At 60.0% G+C, this 18,243-nt stretch overlaps 1 protein-coding gene across 1 annotated transcript in view; it reads right to left on the reverse strand.

Annotated features, from left to right (window-relative positions):
• Positions 1-18,243, reverse strand: part of BPIFB1 (BPI fold containing family B member 1) — a 30,661-nt gene that overhangs the window by 2,788 nt on the left and 9,630 nt on the right. Inside the window, exons 2-14 of the mRNA XM_051845083.2 lie at positions 17,369-17,525; positions 14,511-14,643; positions 13,856-13,963; positions 12,866-13,015; positions 12,065-12,146; positions 8,981-9,044; positions 7,590-7,675; positions 3,905-4,084; positions 3,069-3,122; positions 2,505-2,663; positions 1,310-1,377; positions 1,030-1,075; positions 262-325 (exon numbers count right to left, since the gene is read on the reverse strand). Coding sequence (XP_051701043.2) covers positions 262-325; positions 1,030-1,075; positions 1,310-1,377; positions 2,505-2,663; positions 3,069-3,122; positions 3,905-4,084; positions 7,590-7,675; positions 8,981-9,044; positions 12,065-12,146; positions 12,866-13,015; positions 13,856-13,963; positions 14,511-14,643; positions 17,369-17,483 — 1,309 coding nt within the window. The 5' untranslated portion in view covers positions 17,484-17,525. The remainder of the gene's footprint in view (positions 1-261; positions 326-1,029; positions 1,076-1,309; positions 1,378-2,504; positions 2,664-3,068; positions 3,123-3,904; positions 4,085-7,589; positions 7,676-8,980; positions 9,045-12,064; positions 12,147-12,865; positions 13,016-13,855; positions 13,964-14,510; positions 14,644-17,368; positions 17,526-18,243) is intronic.

The following is an 18,243-nucleotide window of genomic DNA, read 5'->3' on the forward strand; positions in this document are numbered from 1 at the left end:
GGCACTGCCTGGCTACTCTTTACCGACGGCACTGCTGGCACCAATGAGGGAATTGGACTGGGAGGTCAGAGCGGGAGAGGGCATGTCCAGATAGACGGGTGACTGGGAAGCAGAATTTGACCGGGCTCTGTAGGACGAGTGGAAATGGATGGAAAGGGCCCCAGGTGGAGATGCAGGCCCGAGAGGTACAGCGAGGCGCGGGGAGGGGACGGCCGGGCGCACGCGCGGGGCAGACGCGGGGGCCAATGGCGGAGGACGCACCGTTCTGGGTCGGCAGCAGCACAGCGGCCAGGATGTCAGTGACGACGTCTTTCAGGAGCTCGGGCTGTGAGAGAGAAGGGGCTCCAGGACCCGGGCCAAGCGCCCCAGGCCTCCCCAGCCCCCTGTGGGCACGGCTCCTCCCGAGGCGAGGGCAGTTGGTGGAGATGCTGGAACCCCAGGCTGGTCGCAGGGTGGGCAGGGCACACGTGCAGCCCCCCCGCCAGGGGCGGGGTTGGGAGTGGGGTTGGGGCTCCGCTGCTCTGCCCCAGCCCGGCCTGCCCGTGGTCGCCTGAGCTCCTGACTTCTCAAGGGAAGTCTCGAGCCCCGATCTTCACACAGAAGTGTCTCATTTTAAAATATGGGTTAAAAAATTCAGAAGGCAAGACAAAAACCTAAAGACCGGAAACCATGGCAGGGGACAGGATTCTGGGTCAGTGCGACTCAGATGGGGAAACTGAGGACCAGGGGCACAAGTGACGAGGTGAGGCCACCTGAGCAAGATGGGGTGGGGAGCAGAGCGGCCTTGGGCTCATGGGAAGAAGGCGAGCGAGCCGCCGTGTGTTCTCCATGTGCCTGACGCACAGCAGGTGCTCAGTGTGTGCCCGGCTAGGAGCCTGATGTTGGCTGGCAATGCTGGGGGTAGGGGGAGGGGACGGATTCCTGCAGGGACCTTGTTCAAAGCAAAGCCTGGAGGAGGTCCCTTCGGAATGGGCCCTTCTGGGGCCCCCTCCCTACCGTGCCCCCAGGCACAGTTGGTTAAATACTCACATTGAACAGCTGAATGCCCGAATTCATCAGGTGGATCCGGTCAGAACTGCAGGGTAAGATGCCCACAAGCATGGCCCCTTGAAGTTCCATCCATCATCCACCCACCCATCTGTCCACCCCCATCTGCCCATCCACCCACCCATCCACCCACGCATCCACACATCCATCCCCAGTGCGTCCATCCGTCCATCCCCCACCAGTCCCTTGTCTATCCATCCATGCATCCCTCCATTCACCCACCCAGCTGTCCATCAGTCTTCGTGGGGATTTACACGTTTACCTAATTCCTTTAAAGCTGAGCACAAATCGGTCCCCACTGTTGTAAAACAGAGCTTCCGAAAAGGCTTCCTGCAGCAAGAGAGGCCCGCGGCCCGTCTAAGAGGGTGCATCAGGTGCGGGGTGAGGGGCTCTGGGGTCCAACTGACGTGGTCTGAATCTCAGCCACTTTGTGACCTTCGGAAAGGGCCTGGCCTCTGGAGCCTCACTTCCCTGTCTGTTGAGTGGGATAGTACTTGTACCCACTCCCTGTCCAGCAGATGGCAGCGTGGGCCTGTTGTGGGGGCTGCTGGTGTGAAAGGCATCCCCTGAAATGGTGTGGGGACAGCCTGCACTGCTGCACAGAGCAAGACTGGATGGGCAGGCGGACGCTGGCCCCTGCCGGCAGCCAGCTGCCGTGCACACAGCCTGGTCTGCCCGTGGGCCCCGCCTCGTCCCTAGTGGACTCAGCAGGTGCTGCCCTTGGGCCCCTCCAGGGGCGGCTGCTGAGTGTGGCCATGAGGGGCTCTGTGTACAGTGCTCCCCTCCCAGGCGTGTCCACCCTCACTCCGCACCCCCGGGTTCCACCCAGTGGAAGCTGACATCTGCACTGCTGGGGTTCCTGACGAAGGCAGCGGAGAAGTTCCCCGCCCCCGCCCCCCTGCTGTGTGGTTTGCATGCCGGTCCCCCCACCACCAGTGCACGCGCGCATGCCCCAGCTCAGAAAATTTACATATTTCATTTCCTGGCCATACAGATTGCTTCAGGCATGGGCCCATGACCCAAGCTCACCCAATGGGAAGTCAGCCCTGAGACTTTAGCTGGAACTGTGGGAAAAGAGAGGTTCATCCTGCTGGATCCCCTAGATTTTAGGATTTGGAATTGATGTCACTTGGGGCCCTTCCAGGAGCGGCCAGCCTGCCTGGGGAGGATGGTAGCACAGAGTAAAATCCAAGAGGCCGGACAGGGAGAAGGAGTGAGGATGACATTGTGCAGCACCTGGCTCCAGCGATGCCTGAAGTCCACCTGCTGGACTTTTCAGTTCTCTGACCTGACACAATTCCTTTTGTTTGAACTCACAGGGTCCGGGCTGGGCCCCTGAAACTGCTGAGTCACCTGCCGCCCTGAGCTCTGTGTTTAGCAGAGCAAGAGGGGTGAACAAGAGCAGGGAACAGGAGGGTCCCCAGGCTGCTGCCAAGGTCCCAGATGATGGAACTCACGATGCCCAGGGTGAAGAGTGGGTGGTGGGCTTTCTCGGTGGCAAACACCTCCAGCTGGATCACTTGGGCCACCCTGGCCTCGTCCTGGCTCAGCAGGATCTCAGGGCTCTTCTGAGTTCGGATCTTCACCATCTGCGTGGCCTCCAGCTGACTCGCAGCCTGGAAGGACAGCAGGCCCCACGTGGCCTCCCAAGCATCTCCCAGGGCCCACGCCGCCCCTGCGGCCCGGCCCCTGCCCTCCTCCCTGTCTGCCTCCAGCCACCTGGTTCTTCTTGCCAGTGCTGTCACCGCCTGGCAGCATGGGGTCTTGGGCTCCCTGGGGGCAGCCCCGCTCTCCTCCCAGCCCGCGTCAGGGCCCAGGAGCGCTCCCCTCGCCCTCCGTCCTCTGTCACTGCACTTGGAATGGAAATACTATGTTTGATGACTTGATGCGGGTCCACCTGCCTGGCCGGGCTGAGCTCTCCGTGGAGCTGGGGGCCTGCTTTGCATCCTGCGGTGGTGGGAGGGAAGAGAGTCTATGCCCCCTCCACAGTCCATGCCCCAGGGGCCCGCGGAGGGACCAACCTTTGCATTGAAGGCACTGATGCTTGACTTCAGCTGGCGGGCCAGCTTGGGGAGCTGCGGGCAGAATGAGCGGGACCAGGTCAGCTGCAAGGGTTGGAGGGAGCGGGGAAGGAGCATGCAGAACCCAGCGAGGCTGTCTCATGGGCGGAAACCAGCCAGGGTCAGCTTCTGTGCTGGGGGGTCCCCGCTGGCCTGCAGACTGGGGGCTGTTGGCAGCTATGGGTCTGCAGGCAGCTCCCTGCTCCCCTGAGTATGTCGGATGTTGACTATGGTGGGGGTGACCCCGCCCCATTCCCCCCAGGCCCCTCCCCCTCTCTGTCGTCTGTGAGCTGAGCCCTCCCCCAGTGCTGGGCCAGCCTGTCCCCCATCAGTTGCTCTGGAGGCCATGGTGCACTCCAGCTGCTGCTGTGCTGGGTTCCTAGGGAATCAGAGGCTGGGTCGCAGTCCAGGCTCAGTGGGGAAGGGGGCCCTGCCGGATGGGTGATGTCTGCCCCAGGTCCCATGGCGGTGAGCAGTGCCTGACTGCTGTCCCGGGAGACTGGGTATCTAAGGTGCCATGGCTACACAGGCCCAGTGTCTGCGCAGGGAACAGGAGCGTGGGCTTCCAGAGGATGGGCACCAGGCTGGGTGTGATGGGGGAGGGTGGGTGGTGGTCAGCTTTAGCGTCAGACGTGGGGGTGGGGGGTGGGGCAGGGGTCTGGGAGCGGAGGGAGTAACCCATGACCGCAACACTGGAGTGGGGCCTGACAGGACTCCTGTCCCTGCCTCCCCGTGGTTCAGGACGTCCGACGACGCAGCTAAGGTGGCCCCATCCTCTGCCCCACGCCCGGGCTCACCACGTAGTCCAGCAGGACCAGGAACTCCTCCGGTGGGAGCAAGGACGCCACGGCGGCGTTCACCAGGTCGTACTTCACGATGAGGCGGACGGGGATGCTGTCCAGGGTGGGCACGGTCAGGAAACCTGCAGAGCCGTTGAACCACTTGCTCACCTTCCCTTCCGAGTTCACCAGGCTGGCCTGAGGTGACACAGAGCAGGGCTGAGAACTCCAAGTGCAGCTCGCCCAGTAGCAACCTAGGGGGAAATGGAGCCATCCCACCTGTTTCCCCTCTTGCACTTGTTGCCGGGAAGCTCAGTACCTTGCTGTAGGCAGTGAGTTATCTCAGGTGCCTGCTATGCATCTCTCAGATCAGTCCTGGCTTTTTATTTATTTTAAAAATATTTTTTATTATTTATTTGAGCGAGCAAGCAAGCTCCCATCCTCTGGTTTACTCCCCAAATGCCTGCTGGGTTGAATCTGGGAACAGGAAACTCAGTCCAGTCTCCCGCGTGGGTGGCAGGGGTCCAACTACGTGAGCCCTCCCCACTGCCTCCCAGGGCTGCACGAGCAGGAAGAAGCGGGAGTCAGGAGCGGGAGCCGAGCAGCAAATTCAGGTGCTCTGGGTGGAATGGCGGCGTCTCGGATGTCGGGCCGCGTGTCGGCCCCTGATCTTACACTTTTTAACCCACATATCTCATTTCGCACTTCTGGTTCGATGATACCTGGTGAAGGGCTAATTTGGAGCTGCAGCAGAACGGGTGGGGATTTCCATGCTGCCATTCCCCCAGGGCCCATGGAGACTGGTCCCGGGTCCACACGGCCCTGTCTGGCCTGGCTCTGTGCACAGCCCAGCCCAGCAGGCGTGTGTGGCCCGTGTGTCACGCAGAGTGGGCAGATACGCAGCGTGTGGGGAGCAACTCGGACTAGACTAAGTTACTGGAATTAAGACTTATTCTATGCATCTGCTCTCCCACAATATGGCGCTGGGAGAGGAGTAAACAACTTTTACACAGCTGCCTCCAGTTCGACCAGTAACCTGCAGGAGCTGATCCTGCTCCTGATTGGAGGAGAGCAGCATGCTCGGCGTGTGGGTAGCAGAGTTGGGATTGGTGGAAGAGGACTATAAAGGAGGAGAGAGACAACATGCACCAGGAACACCTGAGGAACATCTGAGCAGCCCCCGAGAGAGCCGGCCGGTGGTGTGCCGCTCCCCCGTGGAAGTGGGGAAAGTGGCAGGGGGCACCGCCCTTCCACGGAGGTGGAAGGGACGGTAGCCAACCCGGGAAGGGCCAAGCAGACAAAAGAACAACGCAGGGTCTAGTGTCGTTCCTCCGTGAAGAGGGGGAGCGACATAATGGTGCCGTGACTCAGATAGGAAGCCTAGGAGACATAATGGTGCCGTGACTCGGATAGGAAACCTAGGCAGGGTTTAGTGTCATTCCTCCGCAAAGAGGGGGAGCGACATAATGGTGCCGTGACTCGGATAGGAAACCTAGGCAGGGTTTAGTGTCATTCCTGCACGAAGAGAGGGAGCGACATAATGGTGCTGTGACTCAGATAGGAAACCTAGGAGGGAAGAAGCGGGAAGAAGTGGGAAAATACCGGAGAGAGAGATTAGAGAGAGCCTAGGGAAAAGCCGGACGGAAAAAGTGCCGGAAGAAGTTAGGATTGAAAGCGAAAGTGAAAGCCAGAAGAAACATAGACTCGGATACGGACTACGGGGGGAAGCTGAGAGAAATCTCTAAGGTTGAAAGTGAAAGTGAAAGCTAGAAGAAACTTAGACTTGGATACAGACTGTGGGGAGAAGCCAGGAGAAATGAGAGGGGAATATTGTTGGAAGAAAAGTTAGGAAACATACCAGGTAGAGAAAAATATGTTAGGGAAAATGAAGCCGCGGGGGCAGGCCGAAGCGGAGACGTAAGCTAGCTTGGGATTCGTCAAGTCAGCCCGGGGAACAAAAGGCGAAAATCTAAAACCAGAGGCGGAGATGTAAGCTAGGTTGGAATCCGTCCGATTAGCCCGGGGAGCAAAAGATGGGAAGCCAAACCGGGAGTGGAGACGTAAGCTAGGTTGGATTTCGCCAGGTTAGCCCGGGGAACTTAGACTGAAAACTAAACCAACCGAGAAGTGGAAACATGAGCCTAGGCCGTGATTCGCGGAAGTCGCTGAGCGCAGAGGGAGCGCCCGGGGCTTGAGTGGATAGGGAACGCGGGGCTGGCGCAGAGGCCATGGTGCGGGCGCGAAGGGCACAGAGACCGCGGAGCGCGCGCGAAGCCGGGAAGCCGCGCAGATAAGAGAAGCGCGGGCTGAAGCGGCGCAGAGCCGGAAAGCCTCCTCGGGGCGGTCGCCGGGAAGCCGCGGGGATAAGAGAAACAGAAGTATAGAAGTAAAATGAGAGAAATAGGAATGCTGGCAGATAGAAGTAAAATAAGAGAAATAGGAATGCCTGGAGATAGAGAAATAGAGAAAAATAAGTCTCCCCACAACACGGCAATGAGAGGGCTTGGATTTGGTCTGCCTGATTAGGCGATAAGCACCAGCAGGCAGCTCGAGCAGAGTATGAGCTGCAGGTCACTGAAGATAGGCACGAATCAACATCAATAAGTCTCCCCACAATACGGCAATGAGAAGGCTTGGATTCGGTTTGCCTGATTGGTAGGGCTTGTAAGCACCTGCAGGCAGTTCTAGCAGAGCAGAGCATGCGCTGCAGGGCACCGAACACAGGCATGCATCAGCGCCTAAAAACCTCCTCACAACATGGCAAAGAGAGGACCCGGATTCGGTTTGCCTGATTGGTAGGGCTTGTAAGCACCTGTGGGCAACTCTAGCAAGCAGAGCAGAGTGTGTGCCGTGGGGCACCGAAGACAGGCGCGTATCAATGCCAAAAATAAAAAGAAAGGGGGAACTGTGGGGAGCAACTCGGACTAGACTAAGTTACTGGAATTAAGACTTATTCTATGCATCTGCTCCCCCACAATATGGCGCTTGAGAGGAGAAACAACTTTTACACAGCTGCCTCCAGTTCAACCAGTAACCTGCAGGAGCTGATCCTGTTCCTGATTGGAGGAGAGCAGCGTACTCGGCGTGTGGGTAGCAGAGTTGGGATTGGTGGAAGAGGACTATAAAGGAGGAGAGAGACAACATGCACCAGGAACATCTAAGGGGAACATCCGGATAACATCTGAGCAGCCCCGGAGAGAGCCGGCCGGCGGTGTGCCGCTCCCCCGTGGAAGTGGGGAAAGTGGCAGGGGGCACCGCCCTTCCATGGAGGTGGAAGGGACGGTAGCCAACCCGGGAAGGACCAGCAGCAAACCCGGGAAGGGCCGAGCAGACAAAAGAACAGCGCAGGGTCCTGTGTCGTTCCTCCGTGAAGAGGGGGAGCGACAGCGGTGCTTCCTGTGTGCCAGGCCCTGTGTGAGCTCATCCCATTCGCTCCTCAGCGATCATTATTATTTATACTTTACAGACGTGGGAGACGGAGGCTCAGAGAGGTGAAGAAACTGCCCAAGGTCACAGAGCCAGCAGGTCGTGGGGCTGGGAGGGAAGCTTGGGTCTGTGTGGTGCTGAGTGACGCGCCTGCACCCGGAGCTCACGTCACCAGGTACGCACAGCCACCCAGTGTGCACACAGGAGGAGAGCACACTCAGGTGGCCAAGAGGGGCCGGGTGTCCCCACTTGTCTCCCGCGGTCCTGGGACACTCACCACCAGGTTGAACTGGATGACATCACCGTCGATGGCGGGAGACAGAAGGTCAAACTGCAGGCTCCCAGGGTTGAGTGCCACCGGCGCTGCTCGGGGAGAGGACGGTTCCGTGAGGGTGGGGGGCGGCGCTGGGCGGGGTGGGGTGGGGGGTGGGGGTGGCTAGGTCTGGGTCTGGGAGTCCCTGCTTGGCCACCAGGTGGCGCTGGCGTCTCCTCTGCAACCCCTCCCCTGCTGTGAATGGCTGAGCTGGGGGCAGGGGCGCCTGGGAAGAGCAGAGGAGAGGAGCCAGACGCGCTTCACGTTCAGCCCCAGTGGCTTTTGCTGGTGTCTTGGCCTCTGAGTCTGTTTCCTCCTCTTACAATTGAGGGTTTGGGGAATTTTTGCACCACAATTCTTGCGGACCCAAAATCCGAGTGACAGCGCCTGGAGCCAGGAGGATCTGGGTCACGCCTCCCCGCATCACTCATGCCCTCTGGGAGCCTGGACATGTGACTTAACTGAGCTTCTGTGTCCTCTCATGGGAGGCGGGTGACGGCTGCTTCACAGATTGTTAGCCGAGCCAGTGAGCCCTTGTCTGTAACACCGGGCCCAGGGCTTGGCCACAGCAGGTGCACCCTGTGCGCATCTCCCAGCTCCCACCCCGCTGCTCCTGTTGGCCCTTTGAATGCGCCTCTTCAGACCCCAGATCAGTAGGTGGCAGACTTTTCTTCATCCTGGGCAGTTTCCGCTCTGAGAAGTCTAAGTCGGGCAGATTTCTGAGGTGGCGGGAGCCACTGTCCCCCCATCTCTGCTGCCCTCAGGAGGGAGAAAGGACCTCTTTCTTGGGCTCACGCCTCCTCTCTTTCCTTGTTCTCTCTTTCCTAATAGCGTGCAGTGGTCACTATCATCCATCCACCCATCCATCTACTTGTCATCCACTCATCCATCCATCCATCTGTCCGTCTATCTGTCCATCCATCACTCGTTTGTCAGTCATTCTCTAAGACAGGCAGAGCACTTGCTTTGTGCTTGGAACTTTCCCCTAGACTTTAATTCTCACCAATAATTCTAAGAGGTAGAGATGTAGAAGCCCCATCTTAGAGATGAGGAAACTGAAGCTAAGGAGGTGGCGTAACTTTCCCGAAGCCAAGGAGGGAATTGGTGGCAGAGCTGGGGTTTGAACCTGGCTTCATCTGGAGCACCTGCTGGCCTCACCCAGAACCTTGCACACGGAAGGGGCTTGTGGAGTCACAGCTGTGGCAAATTTCTGCCTGCTCGTCCTGGGCAGGGGTCAGCTGCAGCCCTAGTTGCTGCTCAGGCCTGGCCGGGGAGGCCTCTGCTGGGTGGAGGTAGGGTGTGGACGAGGTGGGAGAGAGAGAGAGAGAGAGAGAGAGAGAGAGAAGGGCACGCACCTGTCACCAGGCGCAGGAGGTCCGCATACATGTCATCGAAGGCCGCCTCGATCACGGGACACAGCTGCAGCAGTGCAAGGGCAGGGGCCATGTCAGCAAGGCCAGAGCCCAGCCCGCGGTGCCCACCCTCCCGTGTCCTGCGGCCCTGACCCAGCCAGCCAGGCTTGCGCGTAGGGACTGGAGGACTCATGGCGGATCCACACCCTCGCCATCCCTGCTGCTCCCTGGGGCCTTCCGCGATGGTTCGTCCGTTGCTCTGTGCCCAGCCGGTTCCCCCCCTCATCCCCTCGGTCCTGCTCACGGAACTTCACGTTCTCCCTGAGGGAACTGGAGAGCCTGCTCAGGCCCTCCCTGAGTCTGGGCGGAGTCCAGGTCACGTGCCCGCCACCTGCAGCCTCCGGGCAGAGGCCAGCAAGCCAGCCCCCAGGCTCTGGAACCATCTCTGTGCCCCTCGGGGCAGTTCTGGCCCCCAAGTGCCCTTCGCCCACCCAGCACGTGCTTCCTCAGATTGCCGTGGGCTCCCAGCAGGTGGGGAGACACGTGGAAGTTTCTGGGGACGTTGATAGTTGCCGCAGCTTGGGGGGTGCCTGGCCAGTGGGCGGAGGCCAGCGGGGCTGCTACACCTCCCGCACACACAGCACAGCCCCCGTGTTGCCTGTCCCGCTAGGAAGGACACTCAATGCTCGAGTCCCTCGGCCATGGGACCACAGTACCAGGCCCCTGCACCCACGTGGGAGACCTAGAAGAAGCCCCTGGCTCCTGGCTTCGGATTGGCCCAGCTCTGGCTGTTGCAGCCATTTGGGAAGTGAAGCAGCGGATGGAAGATCCTATCTCTCTGTCACTCTGCCTTTCAAATAAATAAAATAAATCTTAAAAATGAATTCCCATCTTTAAATAGAAAAATAAAATTCTTCAAAGAAAAATATACAAGTAAAGCCCGAGTTTAGAAAATTACTCCCTTTCAGATTCCTTTTTGAAAACTCCCCAGATACGGGCTTTTGCTAACAGGCGGGGGTCTCGAAACTCCAATGCTAACAAGCCCACCGCTGTCACAGCTCTGGTCCCACGCATTCATTCATCCCTCCCCGCCATCTCTCCTCACCCTCTTCTGACCGGTCCTGGAGCAGGCAGCTTGCACAGGACCGCATCAGTATCGCCTCTTAAGTCAACCTCTGCAAATCTCATTAGTTTTGATGATTCACTTACTGTGGCCTGGTCTTTGAATACGTAGCTATTCTGTTAGAACAACAGTGTTGCCTCTGACGGAATGTCACACTCGTAAGCTTTACTAGTGCAGAAACAGCAGTTGAAAAACCTGAACCCTGACTTCATAAAAAACCAAGCGCACGACTCTGTGTTGTCCGCGTGGTGCTTAGTTTCACAAACAGAGGCAGAATGTTTTATTGGATTTGTCTCGGAGGTGAGGGAGACAATCTGGAGAAAAGTGGAAACTTGGGTTGTTTAACTCAATAAAACTCCTGGGAGCAGCTTAGTAAGTCATTCCGTGTGCAGCAGCCCTCGCAATAATTGAGAATACTGAGTGGTGGCATAGGCACAGCCAGCACTCCCGGGCTGAGACGTGGTGCAGCCACCTGAAAATTGGCACACAGAGTGGAAAGCCACACAGCAGACAGAACAGCTGCGGATTAAAGCAGCTGGGCCATGGGCATTTCTCCCCAGTCGTTTGCTATTGTCTCATCTTTTCGATTTGGCAAGGCCCCGGCGTAACTGGGCGACAGGCCCGAGGAGGGTGGCCCACTGCTGTGAGCATGTCATCGGCCAGCGTGGGGGACTCCAACCTGCAAGCTCTCAGTTCACTGTGTCCTGTAAGAGGCAAATATAGGGCCGGCACTGTGGCACAGTGGGTTAAAGCCTTGGCCTGCAATGCCGCCATCCCACACGGGTGCCAGTTCGAGTCTCGGCTCCTCCACTTTCTATCCAGCTCTCTGCTATGGCCTGGGAAAGCAGTGGAAGACAGCCCAAGTGCTTTGACCCCTGCACCTGCATGGGAGACCAGGAATAAGCTCTTGGCTTCCAATGGGCACAGATCCTGCCATTGTGGCCATCTGGGGAGTGAACCAGCAGATGGATTACCTCTCTCTCTCTCTCTCTCTCTCTCTTGCTCTCTCTCTGGCTCTACATCTCTCTGTAACTCTGGCTTTCAAATAAATAAAAAATAAGTCTTTTTTAAAAAAGAGGCAAATACAGTGAGGTGCACCTGCTTCCTCACGCCAGGATGGGCGACAGCCCTTAAAAGGGCCCAGCCAGCGTGGTGTGAGACAGAGACAGTGCTACACTCAGGTCGCGCTCATTTTCCAGGGCCACTTGTTAAACTTTCGGGAACTTCTGAGCTGGGTGCTAGACCCAGCCATCATCAGGAGTCAACACACTCAGTGCTGCCACGTTGTTTGCTGTGTTGACTCTGGGAGTCCTGATCGCGAGCGTGCTGCTGCCCAGCTGTCGCCAGCTGACCCTGGGTGCTCAAGTGGAATCGAGTTCCTGCCACCCACGTGGGAGAGCTGGATTGAGTTCCTGGCTTCCAGGGAATGGGAGGGCACTAGCTCTCCCTCTCTCACATGAACAATTCAAAAATAAATTTAGGGGCCGGCACTGTGACTCAGCAGCTTAAACTACCACCTGTGACGCCGGCATCTTACATGGGCGCCGGTTCGAGGCCTGGCTATTCCATTTCTGAGCCAGCTACTGCTAATGTGCCTGGGAAAGCAGACGATGGCCCAAGTGCTTGGGCCCCTGCACCCACGTGGGACACCCAGATGAAGCTCCTGGCTCCTGGCTTTGGTCTGGCACAGCCCTGGCCATTGTGGCCATCTGGGGGGTGAACCAGCGGATAGAAGATTTCTGTCTCCCCTTCTTTCTGTGACTCTCTGCCTTTCAAATAAACCAAATAAATCTTGCAGCAACCCTGCAAAGCAAGCTTGACCTCAACCATCTGCCCTTGTGGATGGCTCCATCTGTGGCTCTTCGCTGCGGAGCCGCCAGTCCTGTGGCACCAGCTTGCAGTTCCGCCCCTTCCCCACAGAGGGCGCAGTCTGCACCGGCCACAGCGGCCCTGAGTTCACTCACCTCCTCTCTCACCATATCCGGCAGGGCTGGCATCAGGAGGTCCGTGACCTTTTTCGCTAAGGGGTTGACCAGGAAGGAGAGTCTTCGGGAGAAGAGGGGGTGCGAGGGTTAGGAAGGACCAGAGAGGATCGCTCCTGCCCCTGTCTACAGAGGGGAGATGGAGGCCAGGGAGGAAGGAGCGTGCTCAGGGTCGCGAGCCATTGGCGGTAGGGCTGGGAGTCGGCCCTGAGTCGGGTATGGACGGGGCAGGGAGTGCTCGGGGATCCCGCGCTGGGTGTTGCCATGGAAATCTGTGCTGATACTGGGGTGACGGGAGCGGGCACTTCTCCCCATCTTCCTGCCGGGGGGCAGTGAGACAGGCACAGCCCACTCACTGTTGCCCACGCTAATCCTCCACTGCTGCCTGCCCTTTGCCAATGAGGAAGGTGCGACCTGGGGAGGTGTCCTGTCCAGCATCACCCAGATGGTCAGCAAAGAAGCTGCATGTGCCCGACTCCAGAGCCCTGTCCCCTGCCCCGTGGCTCCACCCAAGCTCGCCGGGCGGGGGGTGGGGGTTGGGGAGGGGCAGGGTTTGCGGCTCCGGCCTTCCTCTAAATGTGCCCCCTGGCACCTGCCTGAACCCCACCATTGCTTCCCACCCCTGGGGTCTTGGACTTCCTTAGGCACCATAGATGCCTGAGAATGGGCCCCAGATCTAGGACCAGAAGGGAAAAGTCCTTTCTTTCTCTGGGCCTCAGTGCCCTCCATCTGTAAATGTGTGAGACCACGGCCTGGTGTCCCTGCCCGGCACGGCGGACTCACTTGTTGAGCAGGCTGATGCGCAGGCTCCTGTGGCTACTGGAGCAGTCGCTAACGATGAGGCGGGTGGGGGTCCCCTTGCTGGCCTGCACTTGGATGACGGCTTGGGCCTCGGTCTCCATGTGCATCTGCACGATAGTCTTGATCAAGGGCCTGGGGCGGGGACAGAGGGACGTGAGCACACCGCAGCCGGCGCTGGAGAGCACCTGCTGCCCGCCTCTGTCTGCCAGCTTCCTTGCCAGACTCCTCAGTCGGTCTCCTGGTTGCTTGCTGCTCCTCCCCCGGCACGTCCCAGCACGTCCCAAACCCCAGTTTGGGGTCCTCCCCTGGTCCACGTCCCTTCTGGAGCCCCGTAGCTTCCAAGCCAATAGCTAGACCCCTGCTCGGCTGTCCTGCTGGCTTCTCCAGCTCGGCAAGCAGCACCCTGAGCTGGGAGTGTCTCCCAAACCCGCTTCGCTTGCAGCCTCCCCTGCCGTGGTCTCTGGCCACTCCTGGATTCTGCCAGTCATGCAGGCAAAAGCCTTGCAGTCATGCCTGACACACGCTGTCTCTCTCCATTCAACTCACCAGAAAATCCTGTTGTCTCCACCAGCGTCCCAAACATACCCAGGACCCAAGCACTTCTGCCCACCCCAGCCGGGCCTAAGCCGACACCACCTCCCCCTGGCTCGCTCCACCAGCTTCTGGATGGCTTCCTGCCCCTCAGCAGCCAGAGGCGTGAAGACTTGTTGCATCCCCTGCTGCTCAGAGCCCTCTGTGGCTCCCATCTGCCTCACTTGGTAGAGCCAAGTCCTCACCATGGCCCGCGAGGCCGTGTCTGAGCTGGCCTTGGCCATCGCCCGAGCTAGTCTCCCGCTGTCCCCTCCCTATCCCTCCCTTCGGTTTGCCATGCTTGAGCAAGGCAAGCATGCCCCTGCCTCAGGGCCTTTGCATTTGCTCCTCTCGCCGCATGGGGGAGGGCGTGGGCCCGCACCTGGCAGAGGGGACACTCACGTGTTGAAGCCGGCCACCATGTCCAGGGGGATCGTGACCATCAGCTCCTGGTAGTCCTCTGAGGGATACACCTGTAGCTGGCGGATGTTAGCCGAGGTGACCTTGAGCCTGCGTGGGGTTCGGGAGGGATGAGGACAGGCCCCAGGATCAACTGGGTGCCATCTCCACACCTCTCCCACTTTCCTGTTGTCCCCACCCCGGGTGCCTGGAGAGACCTGGGTCCCCAGCCTGGCGCCTGGCTCCTCTCCACCGCCCACCACACTGCTGCCTCCTTGGCTTTGGGGAGAGGGTGTCTGACTCCTTGGGCAGACCCAATCCTGCCTGCCTCTTACTCCTTGCTTGGGGTTCGAGCTCCAGCCGTTCTGACCAGCAGCTGCCCTCTATGCCTTTGCCCAGACGGCTTCAGCATCCTGGGGGCCATCTTCTTGGTCCCGGGTTCAAGGTTGCCTCCTCTCCTCACTCTGCCGGTCCAGCAGACCCTCCTCCAGGCTTGCCCTCTTGGGGTTTCTGGACCAACGTCTTAGGGTCCTGGCTAGCTACTCTGGGAGCTTCCCGAGGAAGGGGTGTGGTTTGGCCCAGGTCTCATGGTCAGGAGCGAGGTGGGCATGGGTCACCGTTGGCTGCTGCCCGGGCGGGCGGGGTCCTCCGCACTCACCAGACGATGTAGCTCATGACCGAGTTCACCAGGCTGCCCAGGAGGCCGGCCGGCTGGTTCTGCATGGTGCTGAGCAGCGGGAGCTGCTGGAGGATGACCGTGGCATTGTGCTTCTCCAGCTCCTGTGTCAGTCCTGCAGGCAGAGCCCAGGCGTGAGGGACCAGGGGCAGGGGCTGGCGGGACCGCCTGGCCGTGGCCGGGGGGGGGGGGGCTCCAGGCCCGGGGCGGGGGTCGCTCAGGCTCCTCTGGCTTGACATAGGCCAGGGTTTGACCGTGTCCGCTGTGGCGGAGGCCGGGACTAGCCAGCCACCTCCACGGTGTAGATGCACCTGGACGAGGGTGGTCCCGAGGGATCATTTTCACACGAAGCGGGAGTCCAGTCACCCCCAGCCACTCCACGCAGCACCCAGCATCGTCCGCCGGCCAGCAGCAAACACTGCGAGCCGAGGGACAGGGGTGCAGCAGGTCCCACGGGGCCTCCTGCTCACCCTGCACCCATGGCCTCCAAGCGTGCCGTGCACAGAGCCTCAGGGCTGAGCCAAGGAAGGAAAGACTTGTGAGCCTGGGGGCAGGGACCTCGAGTCAGAAGCCCTGGGCTCCAGGCCCTGCCAGAGCCGGTGCCCGTTTGGTTGGTGCGCCAGCCTCCCGGCTCCCTCGGCTCCCGGGCAGGATGAGCCCCACAAGTGGCCCTGCTGTCTCCGGGGCTCTGAGTCACGGCCTCTCTGCCGCACCCGTACCCCTCTGCCCGCTGGGATGATGGAGCTGGGCCCCGTGACCATTCTTCTTTGCCAGCTGGCACAAAGGCAAGCCCTTTCTGTCGAGGCTCGGTGAGACATAGGGGAGACAGGGGGTCCTCCAAGGGCCCTGCTGTGTCACTGCCCAGCGGCCCAGGACCATGAGGCAGCAGCGCTCCCGGGGCTATGATGGGTTCTGTGGGCACCTGGCTGTGCCTCGGGGCTGTGATGGGTTCTGTGGGTGCCCGGCTGTGCTCCGGGCTCTGATGGGTCTGTGGGCGCCTGACTGTGCCTCGGGGCTGTGATGGGTTCTGTGGGCACCTGGCTGTGCCTCGGGGCTGTGATGGTTCTGTGGGTGCCCGGCTGTGCTCTGGGGCTCTGATGGGTTCTGTGGGCGCCCGGCTGCTTCCAGGGGGCTTCCCAGCAATGGCACTCAGAGAGCAAACCGTAAGCCCCAGAGAATGTCACTGGCTCCCGGGAGATGGCTCTCTGCCCACCGGCCAGCTCCGGCCTGGGACAACCCGGGGGGCTTCTGCACCGTCCTGTGGCTTTCAGCCCACGCTCTCCAGTGAGCTCTGCAGCGGAGCCTCTGCCTCTGCGTTTGCTCTGCCCTTGGATACTCCCCTCCATTCCTGCTGTATCCTCGAGAAGTCCCTCCATCCTCCCTCTTAGCCAGAGAGAGAGAGAGAGAGAGAGAGAGAGAGAGAGAGAGAGAGAGAGAGAGAGAGAAGGAGAGGAGATCTTTCACCTGCTGGATCACTCCCCAAGTGCCTGCAACAGCTGGGCCTGGGCCAGGATGAAGCCCCGGAGCCCAGAACTCAACCCAGGTCTCCCACATGGGTGGCAGGGCCCCAAGTACTTGAGCCATCACCAGCTGCCTCCCAGGCACAGCGGCAGGAAGCTGGAATGGGAGTGCAGCCAGGACTTGAACCAGAGACATCAATATGGCATTGCGGGAGTCCGAAGCGGTATCTTCACCACTGCACCTGCCCCCTGCTAGCAATTCTTTCCGCTGCATTTTCCTGTTTGCATCACTGGGTGGTGTCTGTGTCCGGAGCTCCAGGCCCTCATGTTAAGTGGTTTGGAAAGGCACCCCATGGGCCACCCCGCACCTGGCTCATCCCCCCAACCCCCTCCAAAGCCTGCTTGCAAATACCTCCTTGGCTCATGGAGGAGTCCCAGCTGTGGCTGCTCAGCCCCAGGCCCCTCTCGCTGGACTTCCCCGTGCTCCACACTCCCAGTGTGGGCCTAGGGCCCCTGCCTCCCCAGCCACCTCCCAGAGGTCTCTGTGCCCTGCCTGCACTTGGGGATGCACCCTCTGTCTGGAGAGCCCTTCAGTCCTGTGGGACGTGGCCCTGCCTCCGGCCCTGGCCCATCCCCTTAGACCCCGAAGGTCTGGGACCCCAGAGCTGAGTCGCCCCCTCCCAGGGGTCCATAAAGCAGTGGCTCTCCAATGCGGTGGATTTGTCCCCGGGAGACACTGGCAATATCCCGGACACTTTTGGAGGCCACAGCTGGACTGGGGATGCAGCTAGTGTCCTGCAGTGTACCCCTCCCCCACTGACCAAGCTGACTGGGGCCACAGGGTGAGTGGGGCAGGGGCTGAGCAGCCCGACCCGGGGATGGGACACAGCGCTGGTCAGTCTCTTCCCCCCGGGGATGGCCAGCGGCCTGGGAGGGAGCCCCTCTCATTTGTCTGCAGAAGAGGAAGCCAGGGCTCAGGTTCTTGCCCCGGGCCTCAGAGCTGGGGAATGAGGAAGCCAGGCCACAGATGCCCAGGCCGGGTGCAGACTCCCGGCGGGCGCTGGGAGCACAAAGGTGGGCGCGTGCTCGCTCTGCAGAGGGGATTTCCAGCAAGGTGGCCAGGGGCAGGTGTGACACATGGTGGCCACACAGCCCCTCTGCTGCCATGGAAACTCAGGCTGGGGGATCTCGGGGTCACGGACGCCTGCGGTCACAGACATCCCGACATTTCATACTCTACCCACGCACGCCCCGTCGGAGGCTGGGGACGCCAGCCACACCTCACACACCCCCAGTGCTGAAGAACGCCCCCCCCCTTGGGGGGCTGCTCCACCAGCCCCTGGCCGTATGGTGCTGAGGCCCGGGAGGGGCGAGACTTACTTTCTCTGATGACTTCCGGGCCGAGGCTGAGGACCGCGGTGGGGCTGAGAGTGGCTTCGACCAAGGTGGCTGCCAGCAAGCCGCAGAGGAGGGCGCAGGCCCACGGGCCGGCCATCTTCCTGGGTTTTGTTGAGCAGTAGGTGGTAGGTGGCAGAACCTGGGGTAGGCAAAGGGGGCCTTGTGAGCCGGGCAGAGAGGCCGAGGGCAGGCTCATGGCACCCGACAGCGTCCAGGAGAGGCTGTTCAGTGGGGGTTAACTTCCAGGGGCTGGCTGTGTGGCCTTAGACCATCAACTTAACCTCTCTGTGTCTCAGGTTTCTCATCTAACAAAAGGGCACAGTAACCCCTACTTCACAGAGCGGATGGGATTCAATGAGTTACTATCGAGAAAGCATTCGCACAGCGCATGGTAACATGGGAAACACTTGGAAATATCAGCTATTTTCTTATGGAAATCCCACCAGCAATGCCCAGGACAAAAATCCCTCTGCTTCTGGTCTCTCCCGCCCCATTAATCTAAAATGCCCTGTGGCGTAGCAGGCAAAGCTGCAGCCTGCAGCGCCGGCATCCCCTCTGGGTGCTGATTTGAGCCCGGGCTGCTCCACTTCCAATCAATCCAGCTCTCTGCTGTGGCCTGGGAAAGCAGTAGAAGATGGCCCAAGTGCTTGGGCCCCTGTACCCGCATGGGAGACCTGGAAGGAGCTCCTGGCTCCTGGCTTCGGATCGGCCCAATTCCGGCTGTTGCGGCCATCTGGGGAGTGAACCAGCAGATGTAAGACCTCTCTCTCTCTCTCTCTCTCTCTGTCTGTCTCTCTCTCTCTCTCTCTGTCTGTCTCTCTCTCTCTGTCTCTTTCTTTCTCTCTCTCTCTGCCTCT

The sequence above is a fragment of the Oryctolagus cuniculus genome, chromosome 11, assembly GCF_964237555.1.
Source record: "Oryctolagus cuniculus chromosome 11, mOryCun1.1, whole genome shotgun sequence".
Taxonomy (NCBI): Eukaryota; Metazoa; Chordata; class Mammalia; order Lagomorpha; family Leporidae; genus Oryctolagus; species Oryctolagus cuniculus.